The 16488-nt window shown below is 47.2% G+C and overlaps 1 protein-coding gene across 1 annotated transcript in view; it reads right to left on the bottom strand.

The window, feature by feature from the left end:
• Positions 1 to 16488, bottom strand: part of LOC109914167 (A disintegrin and metalloproteinase with thrombospondin motifs 7-like) — a 172451-nt gene that overhangs the window by 61945 nt on the left and 94018 nt on the right. The window contains exon 16 of the mRNA XM_048615760.1: positions 14703 to 14844. Coding sequence (XP_048471717.1) covers positions 14703 to 14844 — 142 coding nt within the window. The remainder of the gene's footprint in view (positions 1 to 14702; positions 14845 to 16488) is intronic.

Here is a 16488-nt window from a genome sequence, read left to right as displayed (position 1 = left end):
CCCAGACACACCTCATAGACAGACACCCCAGACACACCTACATAGACACACACCAAGATACACCTACATAGATCCACACACAGACACACCGACATAGATCCATACCCACACCCAGACACACCTACATAGACCCACACCCAGACACACCTACATAGACACACATCCCAGACACACCTACATAGACCACACCCAGACACACCTACATAGACACACACCCCAGACACACCTACATAGACACACACCCAGACACACCTACATAGACCCACACCCAGACACACCTACATAGACACACATCCCAGACACACCTCATAGACAGACACCCCAGACACACCTACATAGACACACACCAAGATACACCTACATAGATCCACACACAGACACACCGACATAGATCCATACCCACACCCAGACACACCTACATAGACCCACACCCAGACACACCTACATAGACACATACCCTCACACAGACATACCTACATAGACCCTTACCCACACACAGACACATCTACATAGACCCTTACCCACACATAGACACACCTACATAGACCCACACACAGACACAGACACACCTACATAGACCCATACCCACACACAGACACACCTACATAGACCCATCCCCACACATAGACACACCTACATAGACCCACACACAGACACAGACACACCTACATCGACCCATACCCTCACACAGACATACCTACATCGACCCATACCCTCACACAGACATGCCTACATAGACCCTTACCCACACACAGACACACCTACATAGACCCATACCCTCACGCAGACATACCTACATAGACCCTTACCCACACACAGACATACCTACATTGACCCATACCCTCACACAGACATACCTACATCGACCCATACCCACGCACAGTGTGTGGTTATGTCTGACTCCAGCAACGTCAGTTCTTACTATCTCCTCATGATAACGACCTTAGCCCTTTCCCTATCTCACTCCTTGATTAAACATTGTTAAATCTAAAACATTTATCAAACCTGTGACTATTCACTGCCCTGAAACTTGAAGTCTGTTTCACTTTCCACTGATGCTGCCAGTGCTGCTGAGAGTTTCCTGCAACTTCTATCTTTTCTTCAGCTTCCCAGCATCTGCAGTAGTTTGCTTTTGTCAATTGTGGACGGACTATGGACTGCCGTTTCCTGGATGGACCATGTCCTCCTGAATTACTGATTGATATCCAGCCCTCTGGATATTCAGTGATGTGACCTTTCAACATGCCCCACAGGGTCCCATCAAACCTGAAGGATATCTTGGAACTGGTAATGTCTCAACATTATTTTAAGGTTATGATGCTCGTACAAAAGTGTCAGTATCTTGCATTTGTTTCGTGCCTTCAACACAGTGAAATGTTTCGAAGTGTTTCACAGGAGTATTATCAAATCAAATATAACACTGAGGCACAGGCAAACAAACTGAGTCAAGGGGTAGGTAATATGGAGCATCTTTTTTGTTGCTTGTTCACTGGATATTGATTTCACTGGGCCAGTGTTTATTGCCCATGCTTAATTACTTCGAGGGCAGTTAAGAGTCAACCCCACTGGTGTGTGTCTGGAGTCACTTGTAGGCCAGACAGGGTAAAGATGGCAGATTTCCCTTCCTAAAGGACATTTGTGAATTTTACAATTGTCATGGTCACCTTCACTGAAAAGGAAATTTTTTTTGGAATCAACCTGTTTGTAGATGTTATGGCACATCTCTAGAGCTTGGGGGACTTGATCCTAGCCTCCTGGCTCACAGGTAGGGTCACTACCTCTGCACCACAAGAACCCTGTATCTTTACTGAGACTGTACCTTTGAACTTCGGATTTATTAATTACAGACATGTGGATCAGACATGTAGGCCACTCTGCCTCTCAAACCTACTTCGCCAACCAATTAGGTAACAGCTGATCTAATTGTAACCTCAAATCTACAGTCCTGCCTGAGCACAAAATTCCAGTCAAGTATCAACTTCATTGCTGTGGGTCTGGAGTCACACCTAGGGCAGACCAGGTAGGGACAGCAGACTAACTTCCTTCAAGGTGATGAGTGGATCAGATGGATTTTTATAACAATTGAGAGTGGTTACATGGCTCCCATTACTGTGATGTTTTCTTATTAAATTCAAATTTCACCATCTGCAATGGGGGAGTTTGAGTCTATGTCCTTAAACCATGATAGAACTTGGGATTCTGAATTACTAGTCCGGCGACATTCCCACTAAACAATTGTCTTAAAGGAAGAGGAAGAAGGATAGAGAAAAAGGTGTTTAGGGAGGGAACTCCAAAGCTCAGAGCCCAGGCTGCAGAAAACAAAACAGCCACAAAACGACCACCCTCACCGCTACTGCCGCCGCCTACCCCGCTCCTCCTACCTCCGACGCCGGTCCGCCCATCACCGACGCGGACGCAACTCCGCCCACCGCCGGCGCAACTCCGCCCACCGCCGACACCGGCACAACTCCGCCCACCGCCGACGACGCTCCGCCCACAGCCGACGCCGACGGCGCTCCGCCCACAGCCGACGCCGACGACGCTCCGCCCACAGCCGACACCGACGTAGCTCCGCCCACCACCTCCACAGCCAGCAGCTCCAGAGGAGATAGCAGCACCCAGCCCTGCCGAGTCTTCACCATCCCCCCAGACCTACCCCTTACTGAGGATGAACGGTCAGTCCTCAGTAAAGGGCTCACCTTTGTCCCCCTCCACCCACACATCAACGAATACCGCTCACGCTTGGACATAGAGCAGTTTTTCCGCCGCCTCCGCCTCCACGCTTACTTCTTCAACCGTGAACCTAACCCTCCCTCTACTGACCCCTTCTCCCGCTTCCAACACACCCCCTCCTCCTGGACACCACCCCAAGGCCTCCTACCCTCCCTCGACCTCTTCATCTCCAACTGCCGTCGAGACATCAATCGCCTCAACCTCTCCACCCCTCTCACCCACTCCAACCTCTCCCCCGCAGAACGTGCAGCCCTCCGCTCCCTCCGCTCCAATCCCAACCTCACCATAAAACCCGCGGACAAGGGAGGTGCAGTTGTAGTATGGCGCACTGACCTCTACATCGCCGAGGCCGGACGCCAACTCTCCGACACCTCCTCCTACCGCCCCCTTGATCATGACCCCACCCCTGAGCACCAAACCATCATCTCGCAAACCATCCACAACCTCATCACCTCAGGTGACCTCCCACCCACGGCCTCCAACCTCATCGTTCCCCAACCTCGCACTGCCCGCTTCTATCTCCTTCCCAAAATCCACAAACCTGAATGCCCTGGTCGACCCATTGTCTCCGCCTGCTCCTGCCCCACCGAACTGATCTCCAACTATCTCGACTCCATTTTCTCCCCCTTGGTCCAGGAACTCCCTACCTATGTCTGTGACACCACCCACGCCCTCCACCTCCTCCAGAACTTCCAATTCCCCGGTCCCCAACACCTCATCTTTACCATGGACGTCCAGTCCCTCTACACCTGCATTCCCCATGCAGATGGCCTTAAGGCCCTCCGCTTCTTCCTGTCCCGCAGGCCCGACCAGTCCCCCTCCACTGATACCCTCATCCGCTTAGCCGAACTCGTCCTCACACTCAACAACTTCTCTTTCAATTCCTCCCACTTCCTACAGACAAAGGGGGTAGCCATGGGTACCCGCATGGGCCCAAGCTACGCCTGCCTCTTTGTAGGTTACGTGGAACAATCCCTCTTCCGTACCTACACCGGCCCTAAACCCCACCTCTTCCTCCGTTACATTGATGACTGTATCGGTGCCGCCTCGTGCTCCCACGAGGAGCTCGAACAGTTCATACACTTCACTAACACCTTCCACCCCAACCTTAAGTTTACCTGGACCATCTCTAACACCTCTCTCCCCTTCCTGGACCTCTCTGTCTCCATATCGGGCAACCACCTAGAAACCGATATTCATTTCAAGCCCACCGACTCCCACAGCTACCTAGAATACTCCTCCTCCCACCCACCTTCCTGCAAAAATGCTATCCCCTATTCCCAATTCCTTCGCCTCCGCCGCATCTGCTCCCAGGATGAGGCATTCCACTCCCGTACATCTCAGTTGTCCTCGTTTTTCAAGGACCGTAACTTCCCCTCCTCGGTGGTCGAGAACGCCCTCAACCGTGTCTCCCACATCTCCTGCACCTCATCCCTCACACCCCGTCCACGCAATAAAAACCAAAAAAGAATCCCCCTCGTCCTCACGTACCACCCCACCAACCTCCGGATCCAACGCATCATCCTCCGACACTTCCGCCATCTGCAATCCGACCCCACCACCAAAGACATCTTTCCCTCCCCACCCTTATCTGCTTTCCGGAGGGACAACTCTCTCCGTGACTCCCTTGTCCGCTCCACACTCCCCTCCAGCTCCACCACACCCGGCACTTTTCCCTGCAACCGCAGGAAGTGCTACACCTGCCCCCATACCTCCTCCCTCACCCCCATCCCAGGCCCCAAGAAGACTTTCCACATCAAGCAGATGTTCACCTGCACATCTGCCAATGTGGTATACTGCATCCGCTGTACCCGGTGTGGCTTCCTCTACATCGGGGAAACCAAGCGGAGACTCGGGGACCGCTTTGCAGAACACCTACGCTCGGTTCGCAACAAACAACTGCACCTCCCAGTCGCGAACCATTTCAACTCCCCCTCCCATTCCTCAGACGACATGTCCATCCTGGGCCTCCTGCAGTGCCACAACGATGCCACCCGAAGGTTGCAGGAACAGCAACTCATATTCCGCTTGGGAACCCTGCAGCCCAATGGTATCAATGTGGATTTCACAAGTTTCAAAATCTCCCCTCCCCCCACCGCATCCCAAAACCAGTCCAACTCGTCCCTGCCTCCCTAACCTGTTCTTCCTCCCACCTATCCCCTCCTCCCACCTCAAGCCGCACCTCCATCTCCTACCGACCAACCTCATCCCGCCCCCTTGACCTGTCCGTCCTCCCTGGACTGACCTATCCCCTTCCTAACTCCCTACCTACACTCACCTTTACTGGCCCCATCCCCGCCTCTTCGATCTGTTTGTTTCCTCTCCACCTATCCTCTCCTCTATCCCTCTTCTATCCGCCTCCCACTCTCTCCCTATTTATTTCAAAACCCCCTTCCCCTCCCCCTTTTCTGATGAAGGGTCTAGGCCCGAAACGTCAGCCTCTCTGCTCCTATGATGCTGCTTGGCCTGCTGTGTTCATCCAGCCCTGCACCTTGTTGTCTCTAGCCACTAATGGTGGGTTGGTGAAACTGGGGGATGTGTAAGAGGCCAGAACTGGAGGAGCACTGAAATCTCAGAGTGTTGCAGGAGTAGGAGGCAGCATGGGGAAATAGATGTGGGGTACCAATGCACAGATGTAAAATTATACATTAAAAGCAATTTATCCGATTCATTCACCTATAATTGGACTCTCTTAGAAAGCCAATTCAGTCATCTCAGGGTGAGCAGCAAGGAAAAGATTTTTTTTTAGAAAGTCAATACGGATAACGATTTTAATTCCTACAAGCAATGAATGCTGAGCTGAAAATACTTCCCAGCTCCAGTTATCAGTCTACAATCGGCTAACAAAGAGAGGAGAGCTATACTGGAATATTAGCATTCACAGAGGACTGCTAGCACATCAAGCAATTACACTTTAATCAATAATGTGAGTTCAAGTTTCTGACTCAAGATGAGTGCCTCGACTGCACCACAGCTGGATAATACCATCTTCTGCCACCAAAAACCCTCTGATTTCTCTGAGTGACACTGCCAGTTTTTGTGCCATGAGCCCTCTGTTCAGTAACAACTCAAGTGTGACTAACAAAGTCTTCTGCGTTGGTGTAAAAAACCCCATACAGTCACAGAGATGTACAGACAGACCCTTTGGTCCAACTCGTCCATGTCGACCAGATATCCTAGATAAATCTAGTCCCATTTGCCAGCATTTGGCCCATATCCCTCTAAAGCCTTCTTATTCACGTACCCATCCAGATGCTTTTTAAATGTTGTAGTTGTACCAGCCTCCACTACTTCCTCTGGCAGCTCATTCCATACACACACCACCCTCTGTGTGAAAAAAGTTGCCCCTCAGGTCCTCGTTAAATCTTTCCCGTCTCACCTTAAACATATGCCCTTTAGTTTTGGACTCTCCTACCCTGGGAAAAAGACCTTGGTTATTCACCCTATCCATGCCCCTCGTGATTTTATAAACCTCTATAAGGTCACCCTTTAGCCTCCGATGTTCCAGGGAAAATAGCCGCAGCCCATTCAGCCTCTCCCTGTAGCTCAAAGCCTCCAGTCCTGGCAACATCCCTGTAAATCTTTTTTGAACCCTCTCAATTTTAATGCTGTGAGCCAAAGGGCAACTACATCCTTTCTCTGTCCCACCCAACATTTACCCCCTCAAGCAACACCATCTCTGAATTGTTTCATTTTTCGTTGGGAGAAGCTCGCTGAGGGTCAATTAGCTACACTTTTCCTTTATTTCAAAGTGGCTGCACTTCAGCTAAATTCATCTTTGGCTGTGAAGTGATTTAGGATAGCCTGAGGGATGCAACAGGCTCTATAAAAATACAACTCAGTCTGCTCTTCAAATGTAAATGTTGACCAGTTTAAATAAAACTAAATATCCAGATAACAAAGCACTGTAGAACCACATTTAACAATTGCCAAGAAATACTGACGACAGTAGAATCCAAGTTTCTGTATTCTGGCTCAGACAGTGCAGGAAGAAATGAAGCTGAAGGATCTCCCAGCCTCACCCTCGGGGATGGAGGGGGTGGGGAGTGAGAGAGGCTGGTGCTTTTGTTGAGCAGATGGTCTGACAGCATCGGGAGAGAAAGAGGAGGCAATGGAGCTTTTCCTTCAGGCATTACAGTACCTTAACAGAATGGAAATGAAGCTCATGTTTTAACAGGTATTCAGTGACGGCTGAAATAGTTCTGAGGGATTGCATTTACTTGCTCAGTGCCAACCCAGTCTGTCACTGCTTTCAATGAATGAACAATAACTCATTAAACCTAATCCCTTGGAATTTATGCAGGGCAAATATTCTAAATTTTTTGTTCCTATATTGAAGAACTTCTTTTCAAAATTTGAATATTTCTATATTTTTATTCCACTTGTGGTTTCTTCAATTTATTGAATTACAGCACAGAAAAATGCCACTTGGCCCAACTGGTCCATGTTTATGTTTAGAAACATAGAAACAGAGACACTAGGAGTAGGAGTAGGCCATTCAGCCCTTCAAGCCTCTCTGTCATTCAATATGATCATGGCTGTTTATTCAACTCAATCCCCTGTTCTCCCCTTACTCTTTGATCCCTTTAGTCCTACGAAATATATCTAACTCCTTCTTGAAAACATTCAATATTTCAGCCTCAATTGCTTTCTGTGGCAGAGAATTCCACAGGTTCACCACTCTCTGGGTGAAGACATTTCTTCACGTCATAGTCTTAAATGTCAGTATCCTTAAACCAAGCTCTGCATGTGTCTCTTCCTATTCCACCCCACCAGCATATCCTTCTATTTCTTTCCCCCTCCATTTGTTTGTCTATTTTCTCGTCAACACATTCATAATATTGTGGTAGCGAGTTCCACACTCTAACCACTGTCTGGAGAGAGGTTTAGAACATGGTCTTTCCTCAGTGTTGATTACAGCAGAGCCTGTTCTCTTCACAATTAGAATCTTCACTGTGTCGACTGAAGCTGGAGCCAGGTAATCACAATCTTGTTTCCCTGTTCTCACAGCCTGCTTTATCATTTCCTGTTTCCTCCGAGGCAACTGGAAGTCTTTGCCCATGGGCTGGAAGTGAGCTCTCTTTTTTTTCTTGTGCCTTGACATACTCTAGAGGGTGGAAGGACTGGAGGAGGCTTCACCGTGGGTAAGGGAGCTCTGGACAGTCTGTCATTGAAAAGGGTCAGGAAGAGATGGTGAGGAGGTACCACATTGCGTTGTACTCTCAGTCCCAACCTTCTTCCTTGGGCAACCACCTTAGTTGTGATCGACATTATAGATCACTGTGTGAGGAACCATATCGAGGTTATGCCCTCCACTTGGTGCCAGGACAGTTTCACCGACCATCTCCATGGTGATATGCAAAGTTAGTGAAGAAAAACATATCAAACTTTGTGGGAATATGTGTGTCTGTAGAGAATGTGTGTATGTTAAAGTATGTGTGCACGTGAGAGAGTGTGCGTATTTGCATGTGTGTGTGTATGTAGATGTGTGTGCGTACAGGTAGTTCTGCTATAACACGTGTTTCGTTGACATATATTGGCTGTAACACGACTGATGAATAGTGGACCCTGTTCGGATAACGCAAACTTTCTGCTGTACAGGCATAAAGACTTTCTATAGCGATTTCCCTATAATATGATGTTCTATAGCCCAAGGTCACACAAGAATGCAGCGATCACATTATAGGAGAACTACCTGTATGTACATGTGTGTGGGTGCATATGAGTATGTGTGTGAGTTTGCGTGAATGTGCGCACGTGTGTGTGATGACAGAGAGTATGTGCATGTTAGTGTGTGTGCGTCAGTGTGTGTGCATGTGTGTGAGTGTGCACACGTGTGTGTGTGTGTGTGTGTATACACTAGTGTGTGTATATGCGAGTATGTGTATGTATGTGTTTGTGTGAATGTGTGTGCAGTGGGCAATTATCTTTTGTTCATTAAAGTGCTGGGAATGAAAACAAATCCTTTCAGGTTAGGAAGTGGTTTCAGCTTTCATATAGTGTGTAACTAGGCTGGTGACATATTTTTAAAGCCAAGTTTGATTCTTCATTAACAACAGTGTCAATGTGTTTCAGGTGTAGCCAAGGTTATGGTCAGGTCAGCCAATATCATTCTGAATGGTGGAACAGGCTCAAGGAGCCGAATGGTTTCCTTCTGGCTCCTAATTTACATGTTTGTATGTAGCAGAATGAAAATAGACTTCCCAGACATCCTTGTGACTTTTATGATAGAAACGATCAACATTGAGGTAAACAGTGCGAAGCTCTGTCCTATTGTCTGGAGTTCCATCCACTCAGCACCAATAAAAAACATTTACCTCTACTGTTGTTTGCACCACTTCAGGACAACTCTAATTGTTTCATGCCAATGATATACTGTATGTTTGAAGAGTAGTGATTGCTATAATGTAGGAAATTTGTACATAGCAAGATTCCGCAAACAACAATAAGATACTAACCAGATCAACTGCTTTAGGGAAGTTGAGTGAGTGATAAATGTTAGCTCAGGCACTGGGGAGAACTCCCCTCCTTCTCTCTGAAAGTGGGCAGCAAACACAGGTCCTTGAGATGGCTGCATTGCTAATGAAGTGCTAACTATGCCAGAACCTCAAAGTTATAGAGTCATACAGCATGGGAACAGAAGCTTTGGTCCAACCAGTCCACGCCGAATGTAATCCAAAACTAAACTAGTCCCTTCTGCCTGCTCCTGGCCCTTATCCCTCCAAACCTCTCCTATTCATGTGCTTATCCAAATGTATTTTAAACATTGTAATTGTACCCAAATCCACCACTTCCTCAGGAAGTTGATTTCGCACATGAACCACCTTCTGTGTAAAAGATTTGCCCGTCATATCTTTTTTAAAACTGTCTCTTCTCATCTTAAAAATGTGCCCTCTAATCTTGAAATTCCCTATACCAGGGAAAATACAAGTCTATCTATACCCCTCATTATTTTATAAACTTCTATTAGGTCGTCTCTCAACCTCCTAGGCTCTAGTGAAAAAAGTCCCAGCCTATCCAGCCTTTCTTTATAACTCAAACCTTCCATACCCGGCAACATGCTGGCAAATCTCTTCTGAACCCTCTCGAGCTTAATAATATCCTTCCTGTAACTGGGTGACCAGAATTGGACACGGTACTCCAGAAGAAGCCTCACCAATATCCTGTACAACATCAACATAATGTCCCAACTCCTATACTCAAAGGACTGAGCAATGACGGCATGCATGCCAAATGCTTTTTAATTACCCTGTCTATATGTGATGCAAACTTCAAAGAATTATGTATCTGAACCCCTAGATGCCTCTGATCTACAACACTACCCAAGGCCCTACTATTAATTGTATAAACCCTACCCTTGTTTGTTTTGGCAAAATGCAATACCTCGCATTTATCCAGATTGAACTCCATCTGCCATTTTTCAGTCCATTGGCCCATTTGATCATCTTAGAAATGGTCTCAGAGTCTGAGTGAGATGTAGTTCAAACAGCGGGCTGAGGCACAATTCTACTATACCTTAGCTGCAGATAACTGTGTGACAGTAGTTGTAGTAAATGCAAATTCTGGGGTCATGGCTTCAGATGAGATAGCATTGTTAATAAAAAAGGAGAAGGCTCTAGTTGGCTTTGAACAGCTGCTCTAGTCATTATGTACTCTGAAGAAAGTGATCCCTAATTCACTCCATAATTCCTCTCTCCTTAACCTGCAATCAATCAGTTCCAGGCTCAGTAAATATCCAAATGTGTGTGGGATCGAAAAAGTATCAACTTTTTGCCAGAGTCAAAACAAACTTTGGGTTAGCTCACCAACGGCTAATGGAGATGGGAGGGAATTTAGAATTAGATAGCACATTGCTCCCAATCTGACTCTGGGTCTCTAAACACAACCACATACTGCCTCCTTATACACACTGGAGTCAGGGCACTGCTTGGCCTGGGAGTCACCAAAAGTACATTTGGCAGCACTTGGTTTTCAAAACATTCAAATAAATCATTGGGCAGAGCCAAGAGTCTGAAAGAAAAAACATTAGAAAACAGCCAATCAGCTAGGAGTTAGTGGGAGAACCAGTCTTATCAATTGTAGAAATAAATTACTGCAGATGCTAGAATTTGTACTGAACACAACAAAAGCTGGAGATCACAGCTTGTCAGACACCATCCATGGAGAGAGAGCAAGCTAACGTTTCGAGTCGAGATGAATCCTCATCAGAGCTCTCATGAAGTGTGGAGGGGGCCGCACTTATACCATTGTTGGGATTCCATCCTCTCCCTATTTGTCCAGACCCTGCTCACCTGTGTCTGCAATTCCTCTGATGCCCTGCACCCTATTGACAGTTTCCAGTTCCCTGGCCCTAACTGCCTCTTGTTCACCATGGAAGTCTAATCCCTTTATACCTCCATTCCCCACCAGGACGGTCTGAGAGCTCTCAGCTTCTTCCTTGACCAGAGGCCTGAACACTCCCCATCCACCACCACTCTCCTCTGCTTGGCTGAACTTGTTCTCTCACTGAACAATTTCTCCTTTACTTCCTCTCACTTCTGCCAAGTCAAAGGAGTGGCTATGGGCATCCACATGGGTCTCAGTTATGCCTGCCTCTTTATGGGGTATGTGGAACAATCCTTGTTCCAGACCAACACTAGCCCCCTTCCCATAACTCTTTTCTCATTACATCGACAACTGCTTCGGTGCCGCTTCATGCTCCCACCAGGATCTTGAAAAATTTGTTCATTTTGCCTCCAATTTCCACCCCTCTATAACTTTCCCACCATCCATTTTCGACACTTCCCTTCCTTTCCTTGTCCTCTCCGTCTCCATTTCAGGAAATTAACTGTCCACTGCCATCCACTACAAAGTCACTGACTCCCGTAGCTACCTTCGTTACAGCTCTTCCCACCCCACGACCTGCAAGGACTCCATCCTATTCTCCCAGTTCCTCCACCTACATTGTATCTGTTTGGATGATGCCACCTTCCAAAACAGCGCTGCTGACATGGCTTCCTTCTTCCATAACCATGGTTTCCCACCCACTGTGGTTGACAGGGCCCTCAACCTCATACGACCTATCACCCATGCTTTCAACATTGCCCCTTCCCATCACTCACAGCACCACGATCGGGTTCCCCTTGTCCTCACTTTTCATCCCACCAGCCTCCGCATTCAAAGGATCATTCTCCCCCATTTCAAACAATTCCAACAAAATACCACCAAACACACCTTCCCCTCACTCCCCTTGTCTGCATTTCACAGGGATTGCTCCCTCCAGGACACCCTAATCCATTCATTGACCATTAACACCAACCCCTTCCCACAGCACTTTCCCACGTAACCACAGAAGATGCAACATCTGCCCCTTCACCTCCTCCCTGCTCACCATCCAAGGGCCTAAATTGTATCTCCAGGTGAAGCAACATTTCAACTGTACCTCCTCCAATCTTGTGAATTGTATTTTCTGCACACAATGTGGCCTACTCTACATAGGAGAAACCAAACGCAGACTGGGTCACCGCTTTGCAGAACACCTCAGATCTGTGTGCAAGTATGACACCATCCTTCCTGTAGCTGGTCATTTTAACACAGTTTTCTGCTTGAATGCCTTGGCATGCTGCAATACTCTAGTGAATCACAGCGCAAACTGGAGGAGCAACATCTCATCTTCAGATGAGGCACTTTACAGCCTTCTAGACTTAATACTGAGTTTAACATCTTCAAATTGTGAACCAACTCCAATTTCTTCCCTTTCTTTTAGCTTTACTTGTTACATTCTCTGTCACCATATCCTCTCTCCACTCCCCCAAACTCCCAACCCAGTGGGACTTTCTGTTCTTGCAAGTCTGGTAGTTAGACACACCATTGGTCTGCCATTCTCACATTCCAATCACTTAACCTGAACTATCAACGTCCTTTCTCCCCTTAGCATTCTACACCCACCACCCCCAATGCCCCCCAACCACAGCATAAATGCTGCCCCTTCCACACTTCCGTTCTGATTTAGAGTCTCTAGACTCGAAACGTTAGCTTGCTCTCTCTCCATGTATGCTGCCTGACCTGCTGTGATCTCCAGCATTTGTTGTTTTCAGTGTTATCACTTTGTCAGCTCAGCTTGTTTGTGCTGAGTCAGGGACAAGGTGCACGACTTGGGATTGTTATACTCGAGTAAATTCCACAAACTACTCTCGGATATTTTACCATGTAAAAGACACTGTATCAACATGAGTTGTAGTGACTGAATGTATTGGAAAAGTGAAATTTCATCTCCTGCACTGCCCAGTTGAGTGGTTAAACTTCCTCTTATGGGTGGCACAGTACTACATTAGGGTAGCTGAGTGACACATGAATGTTGGAACCATTTCTAAGGTACAATTTCTTCACTTCATTTCTTCCTGGGAGTTAAACAGAGTCATTACCAATTTAAGTCAATCCTAGTTTTGCATTGTCTAAGTGAATAGTATTTCCTTACAGCACTTGCCAATTTTGATGAGGGAAGGTGATAGACACCACATAGCTGACCACCCACATTCATTATATGTGATCCTTTATACCAACAACCCCTGTGGAACCTGAGCTTTTGGGTCTTTACCTAAATAAAGCTTTCATGCGTGTGGAATTATGCTTGAAATCCCTGGTCTAAGGATCAGTAAAACCAAACCAACAGCCTGAGGGGATTAATTGTGATAGGGATTGAAATTACACGTTCAGTCACATTTGTTGGATAATACTGAGCTCGGTGTGTGGCCATTTCAATTGGTTAGAATCTTAGAGTCATACAGCGTGGTAACAGGCCACTTGGTCCAACTAGTCCATGCTGACTATGTTCCCAAACTAAACTAGTCCCACCTGCCTGCACTTGGCCTATATCTCTCTTAACCTTTCGTATTCATGAACGTATCTAAATTTCTTTTAAATGTTGTTAATTGTACCCGCATCCACCACTTCCTCATGAAGTGCATTTCACACATGAGCCACCCTCTGCGCAAAAAAATTGCTCCTCGTGTCCTTTTTAAATCTTTCTCCTCTCACCTTAAAAATATGCCCCCTAGTTTTGAACTCCCCCACCTTAGGGGAAAGACCTTTGTCATTCACCTCATCTATGCCCCTCATGAGTTTATAAACCTCAATAAGGTCACCCTTCAACCTCCTACACTCCAGTGGAAAAAATCCCAGTCTTTTCAGGCTACTTTTGTAACACAAACCATCCATTTCTGACAGCATCCTGGTAAATCTCTTCTGAACCCTCTCCCGTTTAATAATATCCTTCCCATAACTGGGCGACCAGAACTGGACACAGTATTCCAGAAGAGGCCTCACCAATGTCCTGTACAACCTCAATGTGACTTCCCAACTCCTATACTCAAAGGACTGAGCAATGAAGGCAAGCATGCCAAACACCTTTTTAATTGCCTCCTTGACCTGTCTGTCTTCCCTCCCACTCACCCGCCCCTCCTTCCCAACTGACCAATCCCCATCCCAACTCCTTACCTACACTCACCTTTACTGGCTCCATCCCCGCCTCCATGACCTATCCGTCTTCTCTTCACGTGTCTGCTCCTTTATCCACCTCCCATCATTGCCTCCCCCACTATCTCTGTTTATTTCAGAGTCCCCTTTCCCTCCCCCATTTCTGAAGAAGGGTCCAGACCCGAAACATCAGCTTTCTTGCTCCTCTGATGCTGCTTGGCCTGCTGTGTTCATCCAGCTCTACACCTTGTTATCTCTTTTTAAATCACTCTGTTGCTTTGTGATGCAAACTTTAAAGAATTATGTATCTGCACCTCTAGGTCCCTCTGTTCTACAACATTACCCAGGACGCTACCATTAATTGTATAAGTCCTGCTCCTGTATGTATTACCAAAATACAATACTTTAGGACATGCTGAGGTGCTAAAAGGCACTGTACAAATGCAAGTCTTTCCCATTTCAATCAATGTGAGAATTGGCCCTGGCTGATTTTGGAGAAATGCTGATGTCCTTACCACCACCACAGGTTGCGCTACACTCCGTCCACAAGCCGTATCTCCAGAAAAACTCCGGCGGTGGAATTTCATTCTCATCATCCAGGTCACGTCGAATGGTGTATTCAAAACGCACCCCAGGGTTTGTCTCCTGAAACAGCAGCTGTAACAAAAATTAACAGAAAATGTGTTGATTTTTTAATGCGTATGTTAATGAACTGATAGGAACCGGGAAACTGAGTGATTTCTGGTGTCATTAGTCTCTTTAACCAGGTATCAGTTGGAATGCAGGAATTTCTGCACATTTTAAAAAGCAATAAGTGTTGATTTGTCAGATATATGGTCAAAGATATATATAGGCCATGTAACCACTTTCAATTGTTACAAAAACCCATTTGGTTCACTAATGCACTGCAGGGAAGGAAATCTGCCATCCTTACCTGGTCTGGTCTATGTGTGACTCCAGACCCACAGTAATGTGGTTGACTCTTAACTGCCCTCTCGGCAATTAGGGATGAGCAATAAATGCTGTGATGCCCACATCACATGAATGAATAACAAAAAAAAATCAATTCGAGCCAACACCAAACAGAGGGATTTGTGTGGTTCAATGGATAACTGTCTTGCCACTGAAGATGATGGACCCTTGGAACGTAAAAATCTAGGCTGATATTGTGGGAGTGCTATGTGGTTGGAGGCACTGTCCTGTGACGAGACATTGAACCTGGTCTGATCTTTCAGCCAAATGTTAAAGATTATGCAACACTATTTTGAAGATGAGTGTTCTGACCAGCATTTACCTCTCAATGGACATTGCTGAAACAAATTCTCTGGTCAGTATTGTGAGACAACAAGGTGCAGGGCTGGATGAACACAGCAGGCCAAGCAGCATCATAGGAGCAGAAAGGCTGACGTTTCGGGCCTGGACCCTTCATCAGAAAAGGGGGAGGGGAAGGGAGTTCTGAAATAAATAGGGAGAGAGTGGGAGGCGGATAGAAGATGGATAGAGGAGAGGATAGGTGGAGAGGAAACAAACAGGTCGAAGAGGCGGTGATGGGGCCAGTAAAGGTGAGTGTAGGTGGGGAGTCAGGAAGGGGATAGGTCAGTCCAGGGAGGACGGACAGGTCAAGGGGGCGGGATGAGGTTGGTCAGTAGGAGATGGAGGTGCGGCTTGAGGTGGGAGGAGGGGATAGGTGGGAGGAAGAACAGGTTGGGGAGGCAGGGACGAGTTGGACTGGTTTTGGGATGCGGTAGGGGGAGGGGAGATTTTGAAACTTGTGAAATCCACATTGATACCATTAGGCTGCAGGGTTCCCAAGCGGAATATGAGTTGCTGTTCCTGTAACCTTCGGGTGGCATCATTGTGGCACTGCAGGAGGCCCAGGACGGACATGTCGTCTGAGGAATGGGAGGGGGAGTTGAAATGGTTCGCGACTGGTAGGTGCAGTTGTTTATTGCGAACCGAGCGTAGGTGTTCTGCAAAGCGGTCCCTGAGCCTCCGCTTGGTTTCCCCGATGTAGAGGAAGCCACACCGGGTACAGCGGATGCAGTATACCACATTGGCAGATGTGCAGGTGAACATCTGCTTGATGTGGAAAGTCTTCTTGGGGCCTGGGATGGGGGTGAGGGAGGAGGTATGGGGGCAGCTGTAGCACTTACTGCGGTTGCAGGGAAAAGTGCCGGGTGTGGTGGAGCTGGAGGGGAGTGTGGAGCGGACAAGGGAGTCATGGAGAGAGTGGTCCCTCCGGAAAGCAGATAAGGGTGGGGAGGGAAAGATGTCTTTGGTGGTGGGGTCGGATTGCAGATG

Source organism: Rhincodon typus, chromosome 33 (genome assembly GCF_021869965.1).
Source record: "Rhincodon typus isolate 14 chromosome 33, sRhiTyp1.1, whole genome shotgun sequence".
Lineage (NCBI taxonomy): Eukaryota > Metazoa > Chordata > Chondrichthyes > Orectolobiformes > Rhincodontidae > Rhincodon > Rhincodon typus.
The sequence above is the reverse complement of the archived record's forward strand: the minus strand, read 5'-3'. Positions and strand labels throughout refer to the sequence as shown.